General features: G+C 41.9%; 1 protein-coding gene and 1 long non-coding RNA gene across 6 annotated transcripts in view; both read right to left on the reverse strand.

The window, feature by feature from the left end:
* Positions 1 to 16,564: 16,564 nt before the first annotated feature.
* Positions 16,565 to 17,708, reverse strand: LOC306939833. Its single transcript, XR_013791934.1, has 2 exons — positions 17,603 to 17,708; positions 16,565 to 17,502 (listed from the first exon to the last, which is right to left on the reverse strand). It is a non-coding gene; the product is annotated as an uncharacterized lncRNA (long non-coding RNA).
* A 2,044-nt stretch (positions 17,709 to 19,752) lies between these two features.
* Positions 19,753 to 25,106, reverse strand: part of LOC306939832 (uncharacterized protein) — a 33,419-nt gene continuing 28,065 nt past the window's right edge. For 3 of the 5 annotated variants that reach the window (XM_079524573.1, XM_079524570.1, XM_079524574.1), the window contains 5 exons: positions 24,604 to 25,100; positions 23,165 to 23,210; positions 22,309 to 22,396; positions 20,672 to 21,022; positions 19,753 to 20,339 (listed from right to left, as the gene is read on the reverse strand). In XM_079524573.1, the coding sequence (XP_079380699.1) occupies positions 19,757 to 20,339; positions 20,672 to 21,022; positions 22,309 to 22,396; positions 23,165 to 23,210; positions 24,604 to 25,100 (1,565 nt within the window). In that variant the 3' untranslated portion in view covers positions 19,753 to 19,756. The remainder of the gene's footprint in view (positions 20,340 to 20,671; positions 21,023 to 22,308; positions 22,397 to 23,164; positions 23,211 to 24,603; positions 25,101 to 25,106) is intronic. The other 2 variants (XM_079524572.1, XM_079524571.1) reach the window with 2 other exon arrangements.

Genomic DNA, 25,106 nt, shown 5'->3' on the forward strand with positions numbered 1-25,106 from the left:
AAATCACTCGAGACAATGGACTATAGCCCATGGTCTCGGAGTGATTTTCGTCCTTTTTTCAAATCCTCGTTTTTCATTTTTGACCATGGGCTGTAGCCCATCTCATACTATAGCATGCCGTTTTTCATCATTTTTGAGGATTTGAAAAAAAGACGGAAATCACTCGAGACAATGGACTATAGCCCATGGTCTCGGAGTAATTTTCGTATTTTTCTCAAATCCTTGTTTTTCATCATTTTTGACCATGGGCTGTAGCAAATCTCAGACGGAATACTATAGCATGCCGTTTTTCATCATTTTTGAGGATTTGAAAAAAAGACGGAAATCACTCGAGACAATGGACTATAGCCCATGGTCTCGGAGTGATTTTCGTCTTTTTTTCAAATCCTCGTTTTTCATTTTTGACCATGGGCTGTAGCCCATCTCAGACGGCATACTATACCATGCTGTTTTTCATCATTTTTGAGGATCCCATTTTTGAGGATTTGAAAAAAAGACGGAAATCACTCGAGACAATGGACTATAGCCCATGGTCTCGGAGTGATTTTCTTCTTTTTCTCAAATCCTTGTTTTTCATAATTTTGGCCATGGGCTGTAGCCCATCTCAGACGGCATACTATAGCATGCCGTTTTTCATCATTTTTGAGGATTTGAAAAAAAGACGGAAATCACTCGAGACAATGGACTATAGCCCATGGTCTCGGAGTGATTTTCGTCTTTTTCTCAAATCCTCATTTACATCATTTTTGACCATGGGATGTAGCCCATCTCTTACGGCATACTATAGCATGCTGTTTTTCATCATTTTTGAGGATTTGGAAAAAAGAAGAAAATCACTCGAGACAATGGACTATAGCCCATGGTCTCGGAGTTATTTTCGTCTTTTTTTCAAATCCTCGTTTTTCATTTTTGACCATGGGCTGTAGCCCATCTCAGACGGCATACTATACCATGCTGTTTTTCATCATTTTTGAGGATCCCATTTTTGAGGATTTGAAAAAAAGACGGAAATCACTCGAGACAATGGACTATAGCCCATGGTCTCGGAGTGATTTTCGTCTTTTTCTCAAATCCTTGTTTTTCATCATTTTTGACCATGGGCTGTAGCCCATCTCAGACGGCATACTATAGCATGCCGTTTTTCATCATTTTTGAGGATTTGAAAAAAAGACGAAAATCACTCGAGACAATGGACTATAGCCCATGGTCTCGGAGTGATTTTCGTCCTTTTTTCAAATCCTCGTTTTTCATTTTTGACCATGGGCTGTAGCCCATCTCATACTATAGCATGCCGTTTTTCATCATTTTTGAGGATTTGAAAAAAAGACGGAAATCACTCGAGACAATGGACTATAGCCCATGGTCTCGGAGTAATTTTCATCTTTTTCTCAAATCCTTGTTTTTCATCATTTTTGACCATGGGCTGTAGCAAATCTCAGACGGCATACTATAGCATGACGTTTTTCATCATTTTTGAGGATTTGAAAAAAAGACGGAAATCACTCGAGACAATGGACTATAGCCCATGGTCTCGGAGTGATTTTCGTCTTTTTCTCAAATCCTTGTTTTTCATAATTTTGACCATGGGCTGTAGCCCATCTCAGACGGCATACTATAGCATGCCGTTTTTCATCATTTTTGAGGATTTGAAAAAAAGAAGAAAATCACTCGAGACAATGGACTATAGCCCATGGTCTCGGAGTGATTTTCGTCTTTTTCTCAAATCCTCATTTACATCATTTTTGACCATGGGATGTAGCCCATCTCTTACGGCATACTATAGCATGCTGTTTTTCATCATTTTTGAGGATTTGAAAAAAAGACGAAAATCACTCGAGACAATGGACTATAGCACATGGTCTCGGAGTGATTTTCGTCTTTTTTCAAATCCTCGTTTCTCATTTTTGACCATGGGCTGTAGCCCATCTCAGACGGCATACTATAGCATGCTGTTTTATCATTTTTGAAAAAAAGACGGAAATCACTCGAGACAATGGACTATAGCCCATGGTCTCGGAGTGATTTTCGTCTTTTCTCAAATCCTTGTTTTTCATCATTTTTGACCATGGGCTGTAGCCCATCTCAGACGGCATACTATAGCATGCCGTTTTTCATCATCAAGACTGGGGTGGGATTGCACCCTGGACCTTTATTTTTTGGTTTGAACTCGACTGGGGTTTGAACTCACCATCTCCCGATCATGTGGCAGCGTCCTAACACACTGAGCCACTGGGTCCAGACAATTCACACTGCTTTTTTGTTGGTTTTCTTCTTCTGAAATCGGTCTTGAAAGTAAAGACTTTAGTGGGGTTTGAACTCACCATCTCCCGATCATGTGGCAGCGTCCTAACACACTGAGCCACTGGGTCCAGACACTGCTTTTGTTTGTTTAGTTCTCCTGAAATTGGTCTTGAAAGTAAAGATTTGAGTGGGGGACTATAGCCCATGGTCTCGGAGTGATTTTCGTCTTTTTCTCAAATCCTTGTTTTTCATCATTTTTGACCATGGGCTGTAGCAAATCTCAGACGGCATACTATAGCATTCCGTTTTTCATCATTTTTGAGGATATGAAAAAAAGACGGAAATCACTCGAGACAATGGACTATAGCCCATGGTCTCGGAGTGATTTTCGTCCTTTTTTCAAATCCTCGTTTTTCATTTTTGACCATGGGCTGTAGCCCATCTCATACTATAGCATGCCGTTTTTCATCATTTTTGAGGATTTGAAAAAAAGACGGAAATCACTCGAGACAATGGACTATAGCCCATGGTCTCGGAGTAATTTTCATCTTTTTCTCAAATCCTTGTTTTTCATCATTTTTGACCATGGGCTGTGGCAAATCTCAGACGGCATACTATAGCATGCCGTTTTTCATCATTTTTGAGGATTTGAAAAAAAGACGGAAATCACTCGAGACAATGGACTATAGCCCATGGTCTCGGAGTGATTTTCTTCTTTTTCTCAAATCCTTGTTTTTCATAATTTTGACCATGGGCTGTAGCCCATCTCAGACGGCATACTATAGCATGCCGTTTTTCATCATTTTTGAGGATTTGAAAAAAATACGAAAATCACTCGAGACAATGGACTATAGCACATGGTCTCGGAGTGATTTTCGTCTTTTTCTCAAATCCTCATTTACATCATTTTTGACCATGGGATGTAGCCCATCTCTTACGGCATACTATAGCATGCTGTTTTTCATCATTTTTGAGGATTTGAAAAAAAGACGAAAATCACTCGAGACAATGGACTATAGCACATGGTCTCGGAGTGATTTTCGTCTTTTTTCAAATCCTCGTTTTTCATTTTTGACCATGGGCTGTAGCCCATCTCAGACGGCATACTATAGCATGCCGTTTTATCATTTTTGAAAAAAAGACGGAAATCACTCGAGACAATGGACTATAGCCCATGGTCTGGGAGTGATTTTCGTCTTTTCTCAAATCCTTGTTTTTCATCATTTTTGACCATGGGCTGTAGCCCATCTCAGACGGCATACTATAGCATGCCGTTTTTCATCATCAAGACTGGGGTGGGATTGCACCCTGGACCTTTATTTTTTGGTTTGAACTCGACTGGGGTTTGAACTCACCATCTCCCGATCATGTGGCAGCGTCCTAACACACTGAGCCACTGGGTCCAGACAATTCACACTGCTTTTTTGTTGGTTTTCTTCTTCTGAAATCGGTCTTGAAAGTAAAGACTTTAGTGGGGTTTGAACTCACCATCTCCCGATCATGTGGCAGCGTCCTAACACACTGAGCCACTGGGTCCAGACACTGCTTTTGTTTGTTTAGTTCTCCTGAAATTGGTCTTGAAAGTAAAGATTTGAGTGGGGGACTATAGCCCATGGTCTCGGAGTGATTTTCGTCTTTTTCTCAAATCCTTGTTTTTCATCATTTTTGACCATGGGCTGTAGCCCATCTCAGACGGCATACTATAGCATGCCGTTTTTCATCATTTTTGAGGATTTGGAAAAAAAGACGAAAATCACTCGAGACAATGGACTATAGCCCATGGTCTCGGAGTGATTTTCGTCTTTTTCTCAAATCCTTGTTTTTCATCATTTTTGACCATGGGCTGTAGCCCATCTCAGACGGCATACTATAGCATGCCGTTTTTCATCATTTTTGAGGATTTGAAAAAAAGACGAAAATCACTCGAGACAATGGACTATATATAGCCCATGGTCTCGGAGTGATTTTCGTCCTTTTTTCAAATCCTCGTTTTTCATTTTTGACCATGGGCTGTAGCCCATCTCATACTATAGCATGCCGTTTTTCATCATTTTTGAGGATTTGAAAAAAAGACGGAAATCACTCGAGACAATGGACTATAGCCCATGGTCTCGGAGTGATTTTCGTCTTTTTCTCAAATCCTCATTACATCATTTTTGACCATGGGATGTAGCCCATCTCAGACAGCATACTATAGCATGCCGTTTTTCATCATTTTTGAGGATTTGGAAAAAAGACGAAAATCACTCGAGACAATGGACTATAGCCCATGGTCTCGGAGTGATTTTCGTCTTTTTCTCAAATCCTTGTTTTTCATAATTTTTGACCATGGGCTGTAGCCCATCTCAGACGGCATACTATAGCATGCCGTTTTTCATCATTTTTGAGGATTTGAAAAAAAGACGAAAATCACTCGAGACAATGGACTATAGCCCATGGTCTCGGAGTGATTTTCGTCCTTTTTTCAAATCCTCGTTTTTCATTTTTGACCATGGGCTGTAGCCCATCTCATACTATAGCATGCCGTTTTTCATCATTTTTGAGGATTTGAAAAAAAGACGGAAATCACTCGAGACAATGGACTATAGCCCATGGTCTCGGAGTAATTTTCGTCTTTTTCTCAAATCCTTGTTTTTCATCATTTTTGATCATGGGCTGTAGCAAATCTCAGACGGCATACTATAGCATGCCGTTTTTCATCATTTTTGAGGATTTGAAAAAAAGACGGAAATCACTCGAGACAATGGACTATAGCCCATGGTCTCGGAGTAATTTTCGTCTTTTTCTCAAATCCTTGTTTTTCATCATTTTTGACCATGGGCTGTAGCAAATCTCAGACGGCATACTATAGCATGCCGTTTTTCATCATTTTTGAGGATTTGAAAAAAAGACGAAAATCACTCAAGACAATGGACTATAGCCCATGGTCTCGGAGTGATTTTCGTCTTTTTCTCAAATCCTCATTTACATCATTTTTGACCATGGGATGTAGCCCATCTCTTACGGCATACTATAGCATGCTGTTTTTCATCATTTTTGAGGATTTGAAAAAAAGACGAAAATCACTCGAGACAATGGACTATAGCACATGGTCTCGGAGTGATTTTCGTCTTTTTTCAAATCCTCGTTTTTCATTTTTGACCATGGGCTGTAGCCCATCTCAGACGGCATACTATAGCATGCCGTTTTATCATTTTTGAAAAAAAGACGGAAATCACTCGAGACAATGGACTATAGCCCACGGTCTCGGAGTGATTTTTGTCTTTTCTCAAATCCTTGTTTTTCATCATTTTTGACCATGGGCTGTAGCCCATCTCAGACAGCATACTATAGCATGCCGTTTTTCATCATCAAGACTGGGGTGGGATTGCACCCTGGACCTTTATTTTTTGGTTTGAACTCGACTGGGGTTTGAACTCACCATCTCCCGATCATGTGGCAGCGTCCTAACACACTGAGCCACTGGGTCCAGACAATTCACACTGCTTTTTCGTTGGTTTTCTTCTTCTGAAATCGGTCTTGAAAGTAAAGACTTGAGTGGGGATTGAACTCACCATCTCACGATTATGTGGCAGCGTCCTAACACACTGAGCCACTGGGTCCAGACAATTCACACTGCTTTTTTGTTGGTTTTCTTCTTCTGTAATCGGTCTTGAAAGTAAAGACTTGAGTGGGGTTTGAACTCACCATCTCCCGATCATGTGGCAGCGTCTTAACACACTGAGCCACTGGGTCCAGACAATTCACACTGCTTTTGTTTGTTTAGTTCTCCTGAAATTGGTCTTGAAAGTAAAGATTTGAGTGGGGGACTATAGCCCATGGTCTCGGAGTGATTTTCGTCTTTTTCTCAAATCCTTGTTTTTCATTATGTTTGACCATGGGCTGTAGCCCATCTCAGACGGCATACTATAGCATGCCGTTTTTCATCATTTTTGAGGATTTGGAAAAAAGACGAAAATCACTCGAGACAATGGACTATAGCCCATGGTCTCGGAGTGATTTTCGTCTTTTTCTCAAATCCTTCTTTTTCATCATTTTGACCATGGGCTGTAGCAAATCTCAGACGGAATACTATAGCATGCCGTTTTTCATCATTTTTGAGGATTTGAAAAAAAGACGGAAATCACTCGAGACAATGGACTATAGCCCATGGTCTCGGAGTGATTTTCGTCTTTTTTTCAAATCCTCGTTTTTCATTTTTGACCATGGGCTGTAGCCCATCTCAGACGGCATACTATAGCATGCCGTTTTTCATCATTTTTGAGGATTTGAAAAAAAGACGGAAATCACTCGAGACAATGGACTATAGCCCATGGTCTCGGAATAATTTTCGTCTTTTTCTCAAACACTTGTTTTTCATCATTTTTGACCATGGGCTGTAGCAAATCTCAGACGGCATACTATAGCATGCCGTTTTTCATCATTTTTGAGGATTTGAAAAAAAGACGAAAATCACTCGAGACAATGGACTATAGCCCATGGTCTCGGAGTGATTTTCGTCTTTTTCTCAAATCCTCATTTACATCATTTTTGACCATGGGATGTAGCCCATCTCTTACGGCATACTATAGCATGCTGTTTTTCATCATTTTTGAGGATTTGAAAAAAAGACGAAAATCACTCGAGACAATGGACTATAGCACATGGTCTCGGAGTGATTTTCGTCTTTTTTCAAATCCTCGTTTTTCATTTTTGACCATGGGCTGTAGCCCATCTCAGACGGCATACTATAGCATGCCGTTTTATCATTTTTGAAAAAAAGACGGAAATCACTCGAGACAATGGACTATAGCCCATGGTCTCGGAGTGATTTTTGTCTTTTCTCAAATCCTTGTTTTTCATCATTTTTGACCATGGGCTGTAGCCCATCTCAGACAGCATACTATAGCATGCCGTTTTTCATCATCAAGACTGGGGTGGGATTGCACCCTGGACCTTTATTTTTTGGTTTGAACTCGACTGGGGTTTGAACTCACCATCTCCCGATCATGTGGCAGCGTCCTAACACACTGAGCCACTGGGTCCAGACAATTCACACTGCTTTTTTGTTGGTTTTCTTCTTCTGAAATCGGTCTTGAAAGTAAAGACTTGAGTGGGGATTGAACTCACGATCTCACGATCATGTGGCAGCGTCCTAACACACTGAGCCACTGGGTCCAGACAATTCACACTGCTTTTTTGTTGGTTTTCTTCTTCTGTAATCGGTCTTGAAAGTAAAGACTTGAGTGGGGTTTGAACTCACCATCTCCCGATCATGTGGCAGCGTCTTAACACACTGAGCCACTGGGTCCAGACAATTCACACTGCTTTTGTTTGTTTAGTTCTCCTGAAATTGGTCTTGAAAGTAAAGATTTGAGTAGGGGACTATAGCCCATGGTCTCGGAGTGATTTTCGTCTTTTTCTCAAATCCTTGTTTTTCATCATTTTTGACCATGGGCTGTAGCCCATCTCAGACGGCATACTATAGCATGCCGTTTTTCATCATTTTTGAGGATTTGGAAAAAAGACGAAAATCACTCGAGACAATGGACTATAGCCCATGGTCTCGGAGTGATTTTCGTCTTTTTCTCAAATCCTTGTTTTTCATCATTTTTGACCATGGGCTGTAGCAAATCTCAGACGGCATACTATAGCATGCCGTTTTTCATCATTTTTGAGGATTTGAAAAAAAGACGGAAATCACTCGAGACAATGGACTATAGCCCATGGTCTCGGAGTGATTTTCGTCTTTTTTTCAAATCCTCGTTTTTCATTTTTGACCATGGGCTGTAGCCCATCTCAGACGGCATACTATAGCATGCCGTTTTTCATCATTTTTGAGGATTTGAAAAAAAGACGAAAATCACTCGAGACAATGGACTATAGCCCATGGTCTCGGAGTGATTTTCGTCCTTTTTTCAAATCCTCGTTTTTCATTTTTGACCATGGGCTGTAGCACATCTCATACTATAGCATGCCGTTTTTCATCATTTTTGAGGATTTGAAAAAAAGACGGAAATCACTCGAGACAATGTACTATAGCCCATGGTCTCAGGGTGATTTTCGTCTTTTTATCAAATCCTCGTTTTTCATTTTTGACCATGGGCTGTAGCCCATCTCAGACGGCATACTATAGCATGCCGTTTTTCATCATTTTTGAGGATTTGAAAAAAAGACGGAAATCACTCGAGACAATGGACTATAGCCCATGGTCTCGGATTGATTTTGGTCCTTTTTTCAAATCCTCGTTTTTCATTTTTGACCATGGGCTGTAGCCCATCTCATACTATAGCATGCCGTTTTTCATCATTTTTGAGGATTTGAAAAAAAGACGGAAATCACTCGAGACAATGGACTATATCCCATGGTCTCGGAGTGATTTTCGTCTTTTCTCAAATCCTTGTTTTTCATCATTTTTGACCATGGGCTGTAGCCCATCTCAGACGGCATACTATAGCATACCGTTTTTCATCATCAAGACTGGGGTGGGATTGCACCCTGGACCTTTATTTTTTGGTTTGAACTCGACTGGGGTTTGAACTCACCATCTCCCGATCATGTGGAAGCGTCCTAACACACTGAGCCACTGGGTCCAGACAATTCACACTGCTTTTTCGTTGGTTTTCTTCTTCTGAAATCGGTCTTGAAAGTAAAGACTTGAGTGGGGATTGAACTCACCATCTCACGATCATGTGGCAGCGTCCTAACACACTGAGCCACTGGGTCCAGACAATTCACACTGCTTTTTTGTTGGTTTTCTTCTTCTGAAATCGGTCTTGAAAGTAAAGACTTGAGTGGGGTTTGAACTCACCATCTCCTGATCATGTGGCAGCGTCCTAACACACTGAGCCACTGGGTCCAGACAATTCACACTGCTTTTGTTTGTTTAGTTCTCCTGAAATTGGTCTTGAAAGTAAAGATTTGAGTGGGGGACTATAGCCCATGGTCTCGGAGTGATTTTCGTCTTTTTCTCAAATCCTTGTTTTTCATCATTTTTGACCATGGGCTGTAGACCATCTCAGACGGCATACTATAGCATGCCGTTTTTCATCATTTTTGAGGATTTGAAAAAAAGACGGAAATCACTCGAGACAATGGACTATAGCCCATGGTCTCGGATTGATTTTCGTCCTTTTTTCAAATCCTCGTTTTTCATTTTTGACCATGGGCTGTAGCCCATCTCATACTATAGCATGCCGTTTTTCATCATTTTTGAGGATTTGAAAAAAAGACGGAAATCACTCGAGACAATGGACTATAGCCCATGGTCTCGGAGTGATTTTCGTCTTTTCTCAAATCCTTGTTTTTCATCATTTTTGACCATGGGCTGTAGCCGATCTCAGACGGCATACTACAGCATGCTGTTTTTCATCATCAAGACTGGGGTGGGATTGAACCTGGACCTTTATTTTTTGGTTTGAACTCGACTGGGGTTTGAACTCACCATCTCCCGACCATGTGGCAGCGTCCTAACACACTGAGCCACTGGGTCCAGACAATTGACACTGCTTTTTCGTTGGTTTTCTTCTTCTGAAATCGGTCTTGAAAGTAAAGACTTGAGTGGGGATTGAACTCACCATCTCACGATCATGTGGCAGCGTCCTAACACACTGAGCCACTGGGTCCAGACAAATCACACTGCTTTTTTGTTGGTTTTCTTCTTCTGAAATCGGTCTTGAAAGTAAAGACTTGAGTGGGGTTTGAACTCACCATCTCCCGATCATGTGGCAGCGTCCTAACACACTGAGCCAATGGGTCCAGACAATTCACACTGCTTTTGTTTGTTTAGTTCTCCTGAAATTGGTCTTGAAAGTAAAGATTTGAGTAGGGGACTATAGCCCATGGTCTCGGAGTGATTTTCGTCTTTTTCTCAAATCCTTGTTTTTCATCATTTTTGACCATGGGCTGTAGGCCATCTCAGACGGCATACTATAGCATGCCGTTTTTCATCATTTTTGAGGATTTGGAAAAAAGACGAAAATCACTCGAGACAATGGACTATAGCCCATGGTCTCGGAGTGATTTTCGTCTTTTTCTCAAATCCTTGTTTTTCATCATTTTTGACCATGGGCTGTAGCCCATCTCAGACGGCATACTATAGCATGCCGTTTTTCATCATTTTTGAGGATTTGAAAAAAAGACGAAAATCACTCGAGACAATGGACTATAGCCCATGGTCTCGGAGTGATTTTCGTCCTTTTTTCAAATCCTCGTTTTTCATTTTTGACCATGGGCTGTAGCCCATCTCATACTATAGCATGCCGTTTTTCATCATTTTTGAGGATTTGAAAAAAAGACGGAAATCACTCGAGACAATGGACTATAGCACATGGTCTCGGAGTGATTTTCGTCTTTTTTCAAATCCTCGTTTTTCATTTTTGACCATGGGCTGTAGCCCATCTCAGACGGCATACTATAGCATGCCGTTTTATCATTTTTGAAAAAAAGACGGAAATCACTCGAGACAATGGACTATAGCCCATGGTCTCGGAGTGATTTTCATCTTTTCTCAAATCCTTGTTTTTCATCATTTTTGACCATGGGCTGTAGCCCATCTCAGACGGCATACTATAGCATGCTGTTTTTCATCATCAAGTCTGGGGTTGGATTGAACCTGGACCTTTATTTTTTGTTTGAACTCGACTGGGGTTTGAACTCACCATCTCCTGACCATGTGGCAGCGTCCTAACACACTGAGCCACTGGGTCCAGACAATTCACACTGCTTTTTCGTTGGTTTTCTTCTTCTGAAATCGGTCTTGAAAGCAAAGACTTGAGTGGGGATTGAACTCACCATCTCACGATCATGTGGCAGCGTCCTAACACACTGAGCCACTGGGTCCAGACAAATCACACTGCTTTTTTGTTGGTTTTCTTCTTCTGAAATCGGTCTTGAAAGTAAAGACTTGAGTGGGGTTTGAACTCACCATCTCCCGATCATGTGGCAGCGTCCTAACACACTGAGCCACTGGGTCCAGACAATTCACACTGCTTTTGTTTGTTTAGTTCTCCTGAAATTGGTCTTGAAAGTAAAGATTTGAGTAGGGGACTATAGCCCATGGTCTCGGAGTGATTTTCGTCTTTTTCTCAAATCCTTGTTTTTCATCATTTTTGACCATGGGCTGTAGCCCATCTCAGGCGGCATACTATAGCATGCCGTTTTTCATCATTTTTGAGGATTTGGAAAAAAGACGAAAATCACTCGAGACAATGGACTATAGCCCATGGTCTCGGAGTGATTTTCGTCCTTTTTTCAAATCCTCGTTTTTCATTTTTGACCATGGGCTGTAGCCCATCTCATACTATAGCATGCCGTTTTTCATCATTTTTGAGGATTTGAAAAAAAGACGGAAATCACTCGAGACAATGGACTATAGCCCATGGTCTCGGAGTGATTTTCGTCTTTTTCTCAAATCCTTGTTGTTCATCATTTTTGACCATGGGCTGTAGCCCATCTCAGACGGCATACAATAGCATGCCGTTTTTCATCATTTTTGAGGATTTGAAAAAAAGACGAAAAGCACTCGGGACAATGGACTATAGCCCATGGTCTCGGAGTGATTTTCGTCTTTTTCTCAAATCCTCATTTACATCATTTTTGACCATGGGATGTAGCCCATCTCAGACGGCATACTATAGCATGCCGTTTTTCATCATTTTTGAGGATTTGGAAAAAAGACGAAAATCACTCGAGACAATGGACTATAGCCCATGGTCTCGGAGTGATTTTCGTCAAATCCTTGTTTTTCATCATTTTTGACCATGGGCTGTAGCCCATCTCAGACGGCATACTATAGCATGCTGTTTTTCATCATCAAGACTGGGGTGGGATTGAACCTGGACCTTTATTTTTTGGTTTGAACTCGACTGGGGTTTGAACTCACCATCTCCCGACCATGTGGCAGCGTCCTAACACACTGAGCCACTGGGTCCAGACAATTCACACTGCTTTTTCGTTGGTTTTCTTCTTCTGAAATCGGTCTTGAAAGTAAAGACTTGAGTGGGGATTGAACTCACCATCTTGTTGGTTTTCTTCTTCTGAAATCGGTCTTGAAAGTAAAGACTTGAGTGGGGTTTGAACTCACCATCTCCCGATCATGTGGCAGCGTCCTAACACACTGAGCCAATGGGTCCAGACAATTCACACTGCTTTTGTTTGTTTAGTTCTCCTGAAATTGGTCTTGAAAGTAAAGATTTGAGTAGGGGACTATAGCCCATGGTCTCGGAGTGATTTTCGTCTTTTTCTCAAATCCTTGTTTTTCATCATTTTTGACCATGGGCTGTAGCCCATCTCAGACGGCATACTATAGCATGCCGTTTTTCATCATTTTTGAGGATTTGGAAAAAAGACGAAAATCACTCGAGACAATGGACTATAGCCCATGGTCTCGGAGTGATTTTCGTCTTTTTCTCAAATCCTTGTTTTTCATCATTTTTGACCATGGGCTGTAGCCCATCTCAGACGGCATACTATAGCATGCCGTTTTATCATTTTTGAAAAAAAGACGGAAATCACTCGAGACAATGGACTATAGCCCATGGTCTCGGAGTGATTTTCATCTTTTCTCAAATCCTGGTTTTTCATCATTTTTGACCACTGGCTGTAGCCCATCTCAGACGGCATACTATAGCATGCTGTTTTTCATCATCAAGTCTGGGGTTGGATTGAACCTGGACCTTTATTTTTTGTTTGAACTCGACTGGGGTTTGAACTCACCATCTCCTGACCATGTGGCAACACACTGAGCCACTGGGTCCAGACAATTCACACTGCTTTTTCGTTGGTTTTCTTCTTCTGAAATCGGTCTTGAAAGTAAAGACTTGAGTGGGGATTGAACTCACCATCTCACGATCATGTGGCAGCGTCCTAACACACTGAGCCACTGGGTCCAGACAAATCACACTGCTTTTTTGTTGGTTTTCTTCTTCTGAAATCGGTCTTGAAAGTAAAGACTTGAGTGGGGTTTGAACTCACCATCTCCCGATCATGTGGCAGCGTCCTAACACACTGAGCCACTGGGTCCAGACAATTCACACTGCTTTTGTTTGTTTAGTTCTCCTGAAATTGGTCTTGAAAGTAAAGATTTGAGTAGGGGACTATAGCCCATGGTCTCGGAGTGATTTTCGTCTTTTTCTCAAATCCTTGTTTTTCATCATTTTTGACCATGGGCTGTAGCCCATCTCAGACGGCATATTATAGCATGCCGTTTTTCATCATTTTTGAGGATTTGAAAAAAAGACGAAAATCACTCGAGACAATGGACTATAGCCCATGGTCTCGGAGTGATTTTCGTCCTTTTTTCAAATCCTCGTTTTTCATTTTTGACCATGGGCTGTAGCCCATCTCATACTATAGCATGCCGTTTTTCATCATTTTTGAGGATTTGAAAAAAAGACGGAAATCACTCGAGACAATGGACTATAGCACATGGTCTCGGAGTGATTTTCGTCTTTTTTCAAATCCTCGTTTTTCATTTTTGACCATGGGCTGTAGCCCATCTCAGACGGCATACTATAGCATGCCGTTTTATCATTTTTGAAAAAAAGACGGAAATCACTCGAGACAATGGACTATAGCCCATGGTCTCGGAGTGATTTTCGTCTTTTCTCAAATCCTTGTTTTTCATCATTTTTGACCATGGGCTGTAGCCCATCTCAGACGGCATACTATAGCATGCTGTTTTTCATCATCAAGACTGGGGTGGGATTGAACCTGGACCTTTATTTTTTGTTTGAACTCGACTGGGGTTTGAACTCACCATCTCCTGACCATGTGGCAGCGTCCTAACACACTGAGCCACTGGGTCCAGACAATTCACACTGCTTTTTCGTTGGTTTTCTTCTTCTGAAATCGGTCTTGAAAGTAAAGACTTGAGTGGGGATTGAACTCACCATCTCACGATCATGTGGCAGCGTCCTAACACACTGAGCCACTGGGTCCAGACAAATCACACTGCTTTTTTGTTGGTTTTCTTCTTCTGAAATCGGTCTTGAAAGTAAAGACTTGAGTGGGGTTTGAACTCACCATCTCCCGATCATGTGGCAGCGTCCTAACACACTGAGCCACTGGGTCCAGACAATTCACACTGCTTTTGTTTGTTTAGTTCTCCTGAAATTGGTCTTGAAAGTAAAGATTTGAGTAGGGGACTATAGCCCATGGTCTCGGAGTGATTTTCATCCTTTTTTCAAATCCTCGTTTTTCATTTTTGACCATGGGCTGTAGCCCATCTCATACTATAGCATGCCGTTTGAGGATTTGAAAAAAAGACGGAAATCACTCGAGACAATGGACTATAGCCCATGGTCTCGGAGTAATTTTCGTCTTTTTCTCAAATCCTTGTTTTTCATCATTTTTGACCATGGGCTGTAGCAAATCTCAGACGGCATACTATAGCATGCCGTTTTTCATCATTTTTGAGGATTTGAAAAAAAGACGGAAATCACTCGAGACAATGGACTATAGCCCATGGTCTCGGAGTGATTTTCTTCTTTTTCTCAAATCCTTGTTTTTCATAATTTTGACCATGGGCTGTAGCCCATCTCAGACGGCATACTATAGCATGCCGTTTTTCATCATTTTTGAGGATTTGAAAAAAAGACGAAAATCACTCGAGACAATGGACTATAGCCCATGGTCTCGGAGTGATTTTCGTCTTTTTTTCAAATCCTCCTTTTTCATTTTTGACCATGGGCTGTAGCCCATCTCAGACGGCATACTATACCATGCTGTTTTTCATCATTTTTGAGGATCCCATTTTTGAGGATTTGAAAAATAGACGGAAATCACTCGAGACAATGGACTATAGCCCATGGTCTCGGAGTGATTTTCGTCTTTTTTTTCAAATCCTCGTTTTTTATTTTTGACCATGGGCTGTAGCCCATCTCCGACGGCATACTATAGCATGCCGTTTTTCATCATTTTTGAGGATTTGAAAAAAAGACGGGAATCACTCGAGACAATGGACTATATATTTGACGATAAAAAAATATGAATATGAAAATTCAGTCGGCCATTTCACCTGAAACTAGGAATGTCAGTGTGGTCTGCACTGGATTCAGTTCAGTGACATCATCTACTACTTCACCTGAAACCAGGAAAATCAGTGTGGTCTGCACTAGATTAAGTTCAGTAAATGGTAAGAGGTGCATTTATATAGCTCCTTTATCCAAGTCGCTTTACAATTCACCCATTCACACACAAACATTCATACACCGATGGCAGCGGAAACCATACAAGGCACCAACCAACACACCAGGAGCAATTAGGGGTTCAGTGTCTTGGTCAAGGACAATTCGACACCAACTCTGGGGTTCGAATTAACTGGCATCCAGCCACTCTACCCCTGAGCCACCACCGTTCAGTGTCATCATTGTGGCCTTTAGACATCAAGTTAGACCGAACAGACTCAGTAAAAAATAACCTTGTGGTGTTAAGTAACTAATTGCATTTACTCAAGTAGGCTACTGGCACTTAAAACATTTAGACCTGAGGCCGATTCTAAAAGAATGGCTTCTAAATCCTTTTCTGAAAAAACATGTATTTCCATGTCAGTGGTGCTCAACTTTTTATGTCAAGGACCCCAAAAACTATATGTAATTGGCCGCCGACCCCCATCTGAAAATATATAGTTCCAGGGACGATCCCAGAAGCAAAGATTTGAGTTAAAAACGTTCGCTCTGAAAGAATATATATTTAAAGATTTGTGCCACATTTTCACGATTTTTCAAAAATAGCAGATCTACAAGCTTGTAAATCTGCTAGTTTTCAACACCTAAAGTATAACATAATGCTTAAAGGGCCTTGCAAACGTGAAGCGAGGAACGTTGCCTGGATCAACACAGGTCTCCTACAGGTCTGTTGAAGAGGGGCGCGACAATGCAAGCGTAAAAAAAAGCTAAACAGAATCCAGGTCTGGTGAGTCGCGGGCGTGTGCACGTAACGAGCATGCGCGCAATAAATTCACGGGACCGCGCTCACATAAATATGCTTGCGTTGTCGCACCGCGACTTCTCCGAGCAAAAACGCAGGTCTCATTGAAAATTAACTATAGGCGCGTTTTATCGCTCCCCGTTTGCAAGGCCCTTTTAACACCAAAAGGGGTTCCCGTCCAGAATGGGTTAACAATTCCTAGGCATTTTTACTTTACTTGAGAATTTCCTTTTCCATTACTTATACCGCAACTAAACTCTACTACATGTCAGAGGCAAATATACTTTTACTCAACTAAAATTTGAAACGTGTATTAGAAACGTGTAGTTACTAGGTAGTTTCTAGATTGTGATTACTATCACAAAACATTCAATTGAGCTTGTAGATTGGCTATTTTCAAAAGATTTGTAAACAATGTATTTGTATTATTTATTACATATGAAAACTTGTGAAATGGGACATTCTGAGTAATGAATGAATACTTTTAGTACTCTAAGTACATTTTGATACCAATACGTTGGTTACTCAAGTAAATTTAGAACTTCTACTTTTAACAGAGTATAATCTACATTGAAGTATCCATACTTTTACTTAAGTAAAACGAGTACTTTTGCCACCACTGCCTGGTATGGCCTCACTCAGACCTTTACTGCATTGCTGTATGCTTGTTGTATGAATGTTGTGAGTGTCATGGCCGCCCCAATGCATTTCCAATGGAGGTCACATGGTTTGATACAACATTTTGGACTACAAGCTGTTGTATGGCTTTCGGCTGTGTTTCGACTTCCCCCCTCCCCCCTCATACAACAAAAATGTTGTGTCAAACCATGTGACTCCCATTGGCAATGCATTGGGGCAAGCTGTGTCACACCCTTTGTATACAACAAGCATACAGCAATCTGTTGCGACCGTGTGAGTGAGGCCTATGGAAGCAGAAGAGTTTCTTTTGACCCCAGTGATATAAATCACGCAAATATACGAGAAGTCAGATGGGTCTTAATTGGATAATTCTATTTTTGTTTTCAATATCAATACACACCACAAAACAAATCAAAACACAAGAGTACATAGTAAACAAAATATTCACATTATGTTACAGAAAATAAAAACATTTAAGGAACCTTCATGAGACAAAACTGTAAGTCAACTGCAGGTCAAATGAACACTTAAGGTCTCGTGTAGACCAGAGATCTCTGCCTACGGAACTACCCTTTTTTTTGCAGAGCCTAGGAGTCTATGGGAGTTGAGGGGGCGCTTGTTTTGTTTTACCCCGCCGGCCCGGGTCGGGAGAGAGCGCTTCATTTGGACCGGCACGCAAGTGGTTATATAACCTCACAAAAACTATGCTTAAACCTAACCTTAACCTCACAAAAACTATGCTTAAACCTAACCTTAACCTCACAAAAACTATGCTTAAACCTAACCTTAACCCCACAAAAAACTATGCTTAAACCTAACCTTAAAGGAGAATTCCATGCTAGAAGGCTTTCTTACCTTTATTTGTAGTTGTTACGTCCCCACCAAAGAGGTCCATGTGTTGTTTTGTGAAAAAGCACATTATTGGCCATTTCCCCTACCATAAGCCCTCAATGAATTGAATTGCATTGAATGGGGCATTGGGGTGTTGTGCTAATTCGCTTATTTCCAGCACTCAAAAATACAAATTTGTGTGTATATCCTCTCTTCATAATGTAAATAGTATCCCAAGCGGCACACTTTGACTTTACTACTTATTTCGATGGAAATAAGCGAATTAGCACAAAAACCCAACCCCCATTGAGGGCTTATACTTATAGGCTTATATGCCAATAATGCACTTTTTCACAAAATAACACCTGGACCTCTTTGGTGGGGACGTAACAACTACAAAGAAAGCCTTCTAGCATGGAATTCTCCTTTAAAACTATGCCTAAACCTAGTAACCTTAACCTCACAAAAACTATGCTTAAACCTAGTAACCTTAACCTCACAAAAACTATGCTTAAACCTAGTAACCTTAACCTCACAAAAACTATGCTTAGACCTAACCTTAAGGGTTAGTGGTTAACCAGAAACCTAACCTCACATAAACGATATAATACAAAGCCTAACCTTAACCCTAACATACTTTATCGGCCAAAAAAAGTAGTTGTTATAGTGGTGTTATAGTGGTTGTTATAGTGGTGGCAGTGGGATTCGAACCCAGGTGGTGTGGGTCAGGATCAGGCTGCCAGAATGACGTTTTCTGCCGGCGCTGTAAAACAAACGCCCCCATCAGCGCCTATCGACTCCCAGGCTCTGCGAAAAGGGTAGTCCCCTCTGTCTGCTGACCCGTCTGAGCTAAATTAGGGGTGCAACGGTTATAATTGAATGAACCAATTCAATAGATTAAGGTTTTTTGGGGTGGGAAATAATATATATTTGTATTATTTCACACTTTCTGTATATGCAATACAGAAAGTAGTGCGTTTGAGCTAGAAGATCAGCTGTTTTGCCGTATAAGACACTGTTGTACGGCAAAGTATAACACAGGGCTTAAGACTTTATAAAAAAAACTATTCAAAATGCTTTGCTTATTATAATCTGTTGATTATAAAAGAAATACCGTATATACAGAAAGAAAGAAAATACCCGAAAAAGTTATTTGAATAAATTAATCGATAGTTTCAGCTAGGGTTGTCCCGATCCAATCACGTGATCGGAAATCAGGGCTGTTCACATCATTTGAAAATGATCGGAATCGGATCGGTAGCAAAAAAACGTGATCGGGACATCCCTAGTATCAATATTATATCCATATAATGATATTAGACTGGATATTGTCTGTGATTTTGGATATTGTACTGTTGTGATATGGCATATGTGTTCTATAAAAATATAAATATCGTATCGGGAAAAATCGGTATCGGCAGATATTCAAAATGTAATGATCGGAATCGGATTCGGGGAGTGAAAAAACGTGATCGGGACATGCCTAGTTTCAGCCCTAATCTAAATTCAATGTAAGGCCTAGTACAGCAGAGAAACCTCTGCCAACAAACCTACACAAACTGCTTTGAAAAACAATTCCCAATACGAGTCCCAATATGAAGGACTGACACCGCCAGATGGGGCAGCAAAGAGTACACTGGGTTCCCCCTCCTGCTCCCATCTGGGAACTCTCAGGCAGACTTGATGCCCGGCCACAAAACGGTCTGGCCAATCAGCGGCAGCTAGAGGCGGGAGCAAGGCAGCACTGTGTATGCCATGATCCCGCCTCTAGCTGCTGCTGATTGGCCAGGCCGTTTTGTGGCCGGAGCATCAAGTCTGCCTGAGAGTTCCCAATATGAAGGACTGCCTCAAAGTCTTAGCATTTGTTCTGCAATAATGCTATTTTTTTTATCTGTATCGTTTCCACCAAGTGTTATTCCCAAGTACAATTTAAATTTAAGATGTCACTCACCAGACATATCGGTAGGCAGAGATCTCTGCTAGACTAACTTCCTCTCAACTGAAAATGCATTCATGATATGACTATAAGCGTAGTGAATCCCGTAGTGAATGTCCCCAAAGCAATCATTCTACGTTAACGTCTGTGAATTATAAAATAAAATAAAATCTAGTTATTCCTCCGTGTCCCAAGTTGCTGTCATTGTTCGTCGTCCATATCTGTGAAAATGTCATTTAAGAAGAACTGCGTTACGTTGGTAGGCTCCTCCTCCACGTCTTCCACAAAGTCCTGATGCTCCTCCTCCAGCATGGAATGAGAGCCATCATCAACAGTAGACTGTATCAACTGTAATGGAGCAGACGGTTGTGTTGTATGTAAGGAAACGTTTGCTGTCCTGTCTACAGTACCGGAGGTACTGGGTTCTAGGTCCGGGTATTGAGAGGTACTGGGTTCTGGCTCCGGGTAGTGGGAGGTATTGGGTTCTGGGTCCATCTTGCTAGTGTCATGGCAGCTCTGTTTAAAATCCTTCCCGGCTCGTTGTGTCTGGGGGTTTGGGGGAGCGGTAGACGTTGAGGGGTTTGGGGGAGCGGTAGACGTCGAGGGCTTCTCGTCTACGCGCGGCGGTATTGTTGCGGAGGCCGTCGGGGGGGCAGCTCGTCTCCTTCCTGTACGCGAGGCGCTGAGCTGAGGCGCCTGGGACGGCGCTCTGGCCGGGCGGGACGGAGGCGCGCTGGACTTGTCGGACAGGAAGGAGAGGAATCCCTTGGGTTTTCTGCCAGGCCTTGGAAAATGGGAGATAATAAATAGCATGAAAATGTGTCAAATCGCTGGTTGTCAACGTGGGGTCCAGGAACGCCAGGGACCCCCAGCTAAATGATAGGCTTTCAGCTTTCAGGAAGAAACCAAAAATACACAGGGAAGACATATTTCAATATTCTAACCACTATACAAATCTATTAGATCTATTAAAGTCATGTTAACTCCATAGACACATACAAAACAGAATAAATACAAGAATCACGGCACTCCATCTTTATCAAACTGGAGGTCCTTGAAACTAAAAAGGCTGAGAACTCATCGTTACAATATGTTGAATGTTTACAGTCAACTCACCTCTTCAGAGTGTTGCTGGTGTCAGGAGGAAGTTCTACTGGCGAGCTGCTGTGGCCCACATAGCCCGGGTCTTTCTGTTCCACCTCTATGTGGGAGGATTCTCTAAGGGTGTCTCGTGCTGCTGCTGCTGCTGCTGGCTGCATGGTTTGTGGTTGAGCTGGGGGGCAGGCGGGCTCTGGTTCTGGGGGGCAGGCAGGCTCTGGTTCTGGGGGGCAGGCAGGCTCTGGTTCTGGGGTGGGATCATAAGTCTGGCCAGTTCCGTCAGGTCCTGCCTCTCCGCTCACGGGTACAGGCACATCGCAGAGCGTCAAACTGTGTAAACTGTCTCCCGAGGAAGGGAAACCTCCACTGCTGGGAAAGTGAAAATGTCAAATTGAGATTCAAAAGCTCATTTTATACTTTGTTCTAAGACGGTGTAGCATGGCAAAAAAATAAAAAATAAAAATACTATCTAAGAAAAATGATAAAATGCATCCCAAAGACTAGGACAAAGACATTCTATAACAAGAGACGACACTCCCATTAACTCAACTCCCGGTTGCTCCTTAACCCATTCTGAACGGGAACCCCTTTTGGTGTTTTGTTATACTTTAGCTATTGAAAAATAGCAGATCTACAAGCTCATAGCGTGGCACCAAGTGCCGCGCTATGAGCTTGTAGATCTACTGCTATTTTTGAAAAATCTTAAAAGTGTGGCGCAAATCTTTGAATATATATTCTTTCAGAGCGAACGTTTTTTAACTAAAATCTTTGCTTCTGGGGGAACAACAACAATTCAGATGGGGTTGGTGGCCAATTACAGATAATTTTTGGGGTCCTTGAAATAGTTTGAGAACCACTGATATAGAAACATAGGTATTTCAGGATTTAGAAGACATTTTTTTAAATTTCGACGTCAGGCCTAAATGGGTTAAAAGCAAAACAACAAAAAAAACATTAAAAAGTGTGCTGTACAAACAAAAACAAGTTTTTATTCTATTCTACCATCATATATTCAACGCTTCTACAGAACTGGTCTGTTTAAACAGTGAAAAAGTATTATAAATATGCATGCTACTATACTTATTTACTCATTATGTATCATATTTATTATGAATGGATCAAAGCAGAAATTAGTAACATATTCATTCAGAATTTCAGGGTGCACGTTGTGCGCATGCATGCATGTATATGCACGCACATGTCTACGTGCGTGTTTGAGATGTTACATTAACATTAATTCGGAATATCAGTATTACGTGTCGCCATCTTGGAGTGATGCAGCACCATCTAGTGGTGATTAAAAAAAAGACAAGGACTGTCCATCTCTTGTTATAGAGTCTCTTTGACTAGGATCATGGCCGTCTTTGTTGGCACCAGTCAGACACTGACGCAAGGAGTGGACAACCCTCAACCGCCTGAGGACGGGTGTGGGACACTTTGGTGCATCTATGCAGAAGTGGGGTCTCACAGACAGTGCCCACTGCGAATGTGGGGACCCATCACAGACTGTGGAACACGTGCTGACCAGCTGCCCTATATACCGGCCACCGAATGGTGATCGTGGGCTAATTGACCTAGACAATGACACACTGGACTGGCTTGCTGCAACGGAGCTGAAGGTCTAAGGACATACGACAGAAGAAGAAGACACTGACCTCTGTGAATCATGGAGATACGGGACCTCCGTGAGAGAGAGGATGAAGAAGGGCTCTTCATTGTCTGAAGGGACCTGCTCCAACAGACCTGACAAACGAAAGACAAACAAAAACATACATGAAATTATGTAAATCATGCAGTACAACGTTTATGCGTTTGTCAACCACAGCTTTTTTCCCCCTCTCCTTGAGCCAGCGTATGTTTTGAATTGTGGGAGTGAAGGGTTTTTTACGCTGTGCTGGAAACGTGCATGACGAGCTAGGTACTGAGCGTCTACTTTATATAAAACGGGTATAAAATACATAATAAGCAAGCAAATTAATTATTCTGGTGGACATGTCAGCCACTGTGAAAATGTACTTATTCATTGTTGAATTGCTGAATTGAACTGAATTGAATTGCCTGTATCAAATTTGCTTGAATATTCATCTTCACTACGATCGCATCCCTTGGACCATTTATATCTGAACCCCTTTTGGTTGTTAGCATTGTGTTATGCTTTAGCTATTGAAAAATAGCAGACCTACAAGCTCATAGCTCGCCACCGAGTGGCGCGCTACGAGCTTGTAGGTCTGCTATTTTTGAAAAATCGAAGAAAGGTCTGCTATTTTTGAAAAATCGAAGAAACATAGCTTTTTCAGAAAACTGTCAAGATTTAGAAGACATTTTGTAGAATCGAGCTCGGTCGAAATGGGTTAACCTTGAAAATGTTGGAACATTTTTTAATTTTGAAAACGTTTTAGGATAAAACGGGTCCCTGGCACAAAGTATTTTCAGATGGGGGTTCGCTGTCAAATAAACATCAGTTTGGGCAGACGTTGACATGAGAAGCACAGTGTTATCAGCCCTACGTACCTTCTGGGTGTGCCGTGACCGCCGAGTAACTCGCCGCACCAGTGTCCTGAGAAGATCACATGAATACATCAGTACACACGGGCCCGTCACAGTTATTACACATGGTTTGAAGCTATAAATAAGAGCTCTCGACTGAAAACGTTTGCTAGGCCAAGTCCCAATCTGCATGTGATTTGTGAAAAGGAGCCCTGCCACACTAGCACCGTTAACTAAACAGTTAGCATAATATGTAGAAGTGTGACGTTTTGTTCATATTCTTCTAAACATATCATGTAATGTTCTACATTACAGTTGAAGAAATCGCAGATTGAGCCTTTGCTCTTATGAAATAGCCCAGACCATTGGTTACTTCCAAATTCAAACTTTTAGAAACATTTTGAATGTATAAGGTTAAATATATCGTTGCTGTAGGGCAGAAAACGTTTTAATTAAAAAGTAACACCCTACTTGATCATACTACTAGTCTCACACAAAAGTATCAAAAGTGGCAGATCTGCAAGCTCGAAACGTGAAGCAAAGCAATGCATTTTGAGCTTGGAGATCTGCTACTTTTGAATTTGAATCCTGAAAACTATCAGCTTTGGACATCATCATCATCATCATTTTTTTGACCGGGGTCGAGATCGTGGATTTCACAATATCACGCCAGACTTCCCGGTCCTTCATTGCCACCCCCCAGTTCCTGCTTTACTGATGTATGTGTCCCTATTAGCGATGGCATCAGGGAACGACAGTTTTCTACCTCTGGTCTGCTTTGAGGCAGGACCCCAGAGAAGAAGGGAAGATATTTAACTCATTGTCAGCTCTGTAGCAGTGGCCGGCAAACTGTGTTATTCTGGATCGGACTAGTGAAGAAACACGGGGAAGGTTGCCGTATATTAGATTAGTCGATGGGTGGCTCTTCCAAGGCAGATTTTGCGCTCTCATTAGAAGGTGGGTGTGTGTGTGCCATCCAACAAACATATAGCGTGTGGCCATGATAGTACAGTATTCATTTGGATTATTGCTACCCGTCAGTCATTCTTTGTATATTTAAGTCTGTCTATATTTGTAGGTCTGCTATTTTTGAAAAATCGAAACATCGAAAGTTCAGAAAACTGTCAGGATGTAGAAGACATTTTTAGAATCTGATCTCAGGTCAAAATGGGTTAAGTTAATACGAAAATCGGCCCTCATTATTATATATTTCAATACAGCAATGCATCGATACTAGAAAGAATATTTACATTGTGATTTGTACCTTTCAATACTTCTAAGTATTTTCAAAAGCAAGTACTAGTCTCCCGTACTTTTAACTCGAGTACAAATTTGACAGTAACTTTCACTTAGTAGTTTAGCAATATTTGACCAGGAGTATCCATTACTTTGACTCAAGCACTGGTGTTGTATTCTAAGTACTGGGGGTTGTTGGGAGTGCTTTGGCCGCCACTGATCCTTACCAGGACAGGTCTTTGAGTCGGACTGGCTAGACTGCAGACACCTGAAATCACAGGTCTTTGAGTCGGGCTGGCCAGGCTACAGACAGCCGAAATCCTAGGTCGAGTCGGGCTGGCCAGAGTACACACAGCCGAAATCACAGGTCGAGTCGGGGTGGCCAGAGTACACACAGCCGAAATCACTGGTATTCGAGTCGGGCTGGCCAGAGTACAGACAGCCGAAATCCTAGGTCGAGTCGGGCTGGCCAAAGTACAGACAGCCGAAATCCTAGGTCGAGTCGGGCTGGCCAGGGTACAGACAGCCGAAATCACTGGTGTTCGAGTCGGGCTGGCCACAGTACTATAGACAGCCTGACTGGAAGGACTGCCGTGTTTGTATTCCTCTACGGTGGCACCCTCTACTGGTGGCTGGGTGTCGGGGCAGGGTTTTGAGTGCTCCAGAGTGTCCACAGCACCATCACCAGACACTGCTACCTTGTTCTGACCAGAACTGGAAGCTGCTGGAA

This window comes from Electrona antarctica (assembly GCF_951216825.1).
Source record: "Electrona antarctica genome assembly, chromosome: 16".
Classification (NCBI taxonomy): domain Eukaryota; kingdom Metazoa; phylum Chordata; class Actinopteri; order Myctophiformes; family Myctophidae; genus Electrona; species Electrona antarctica.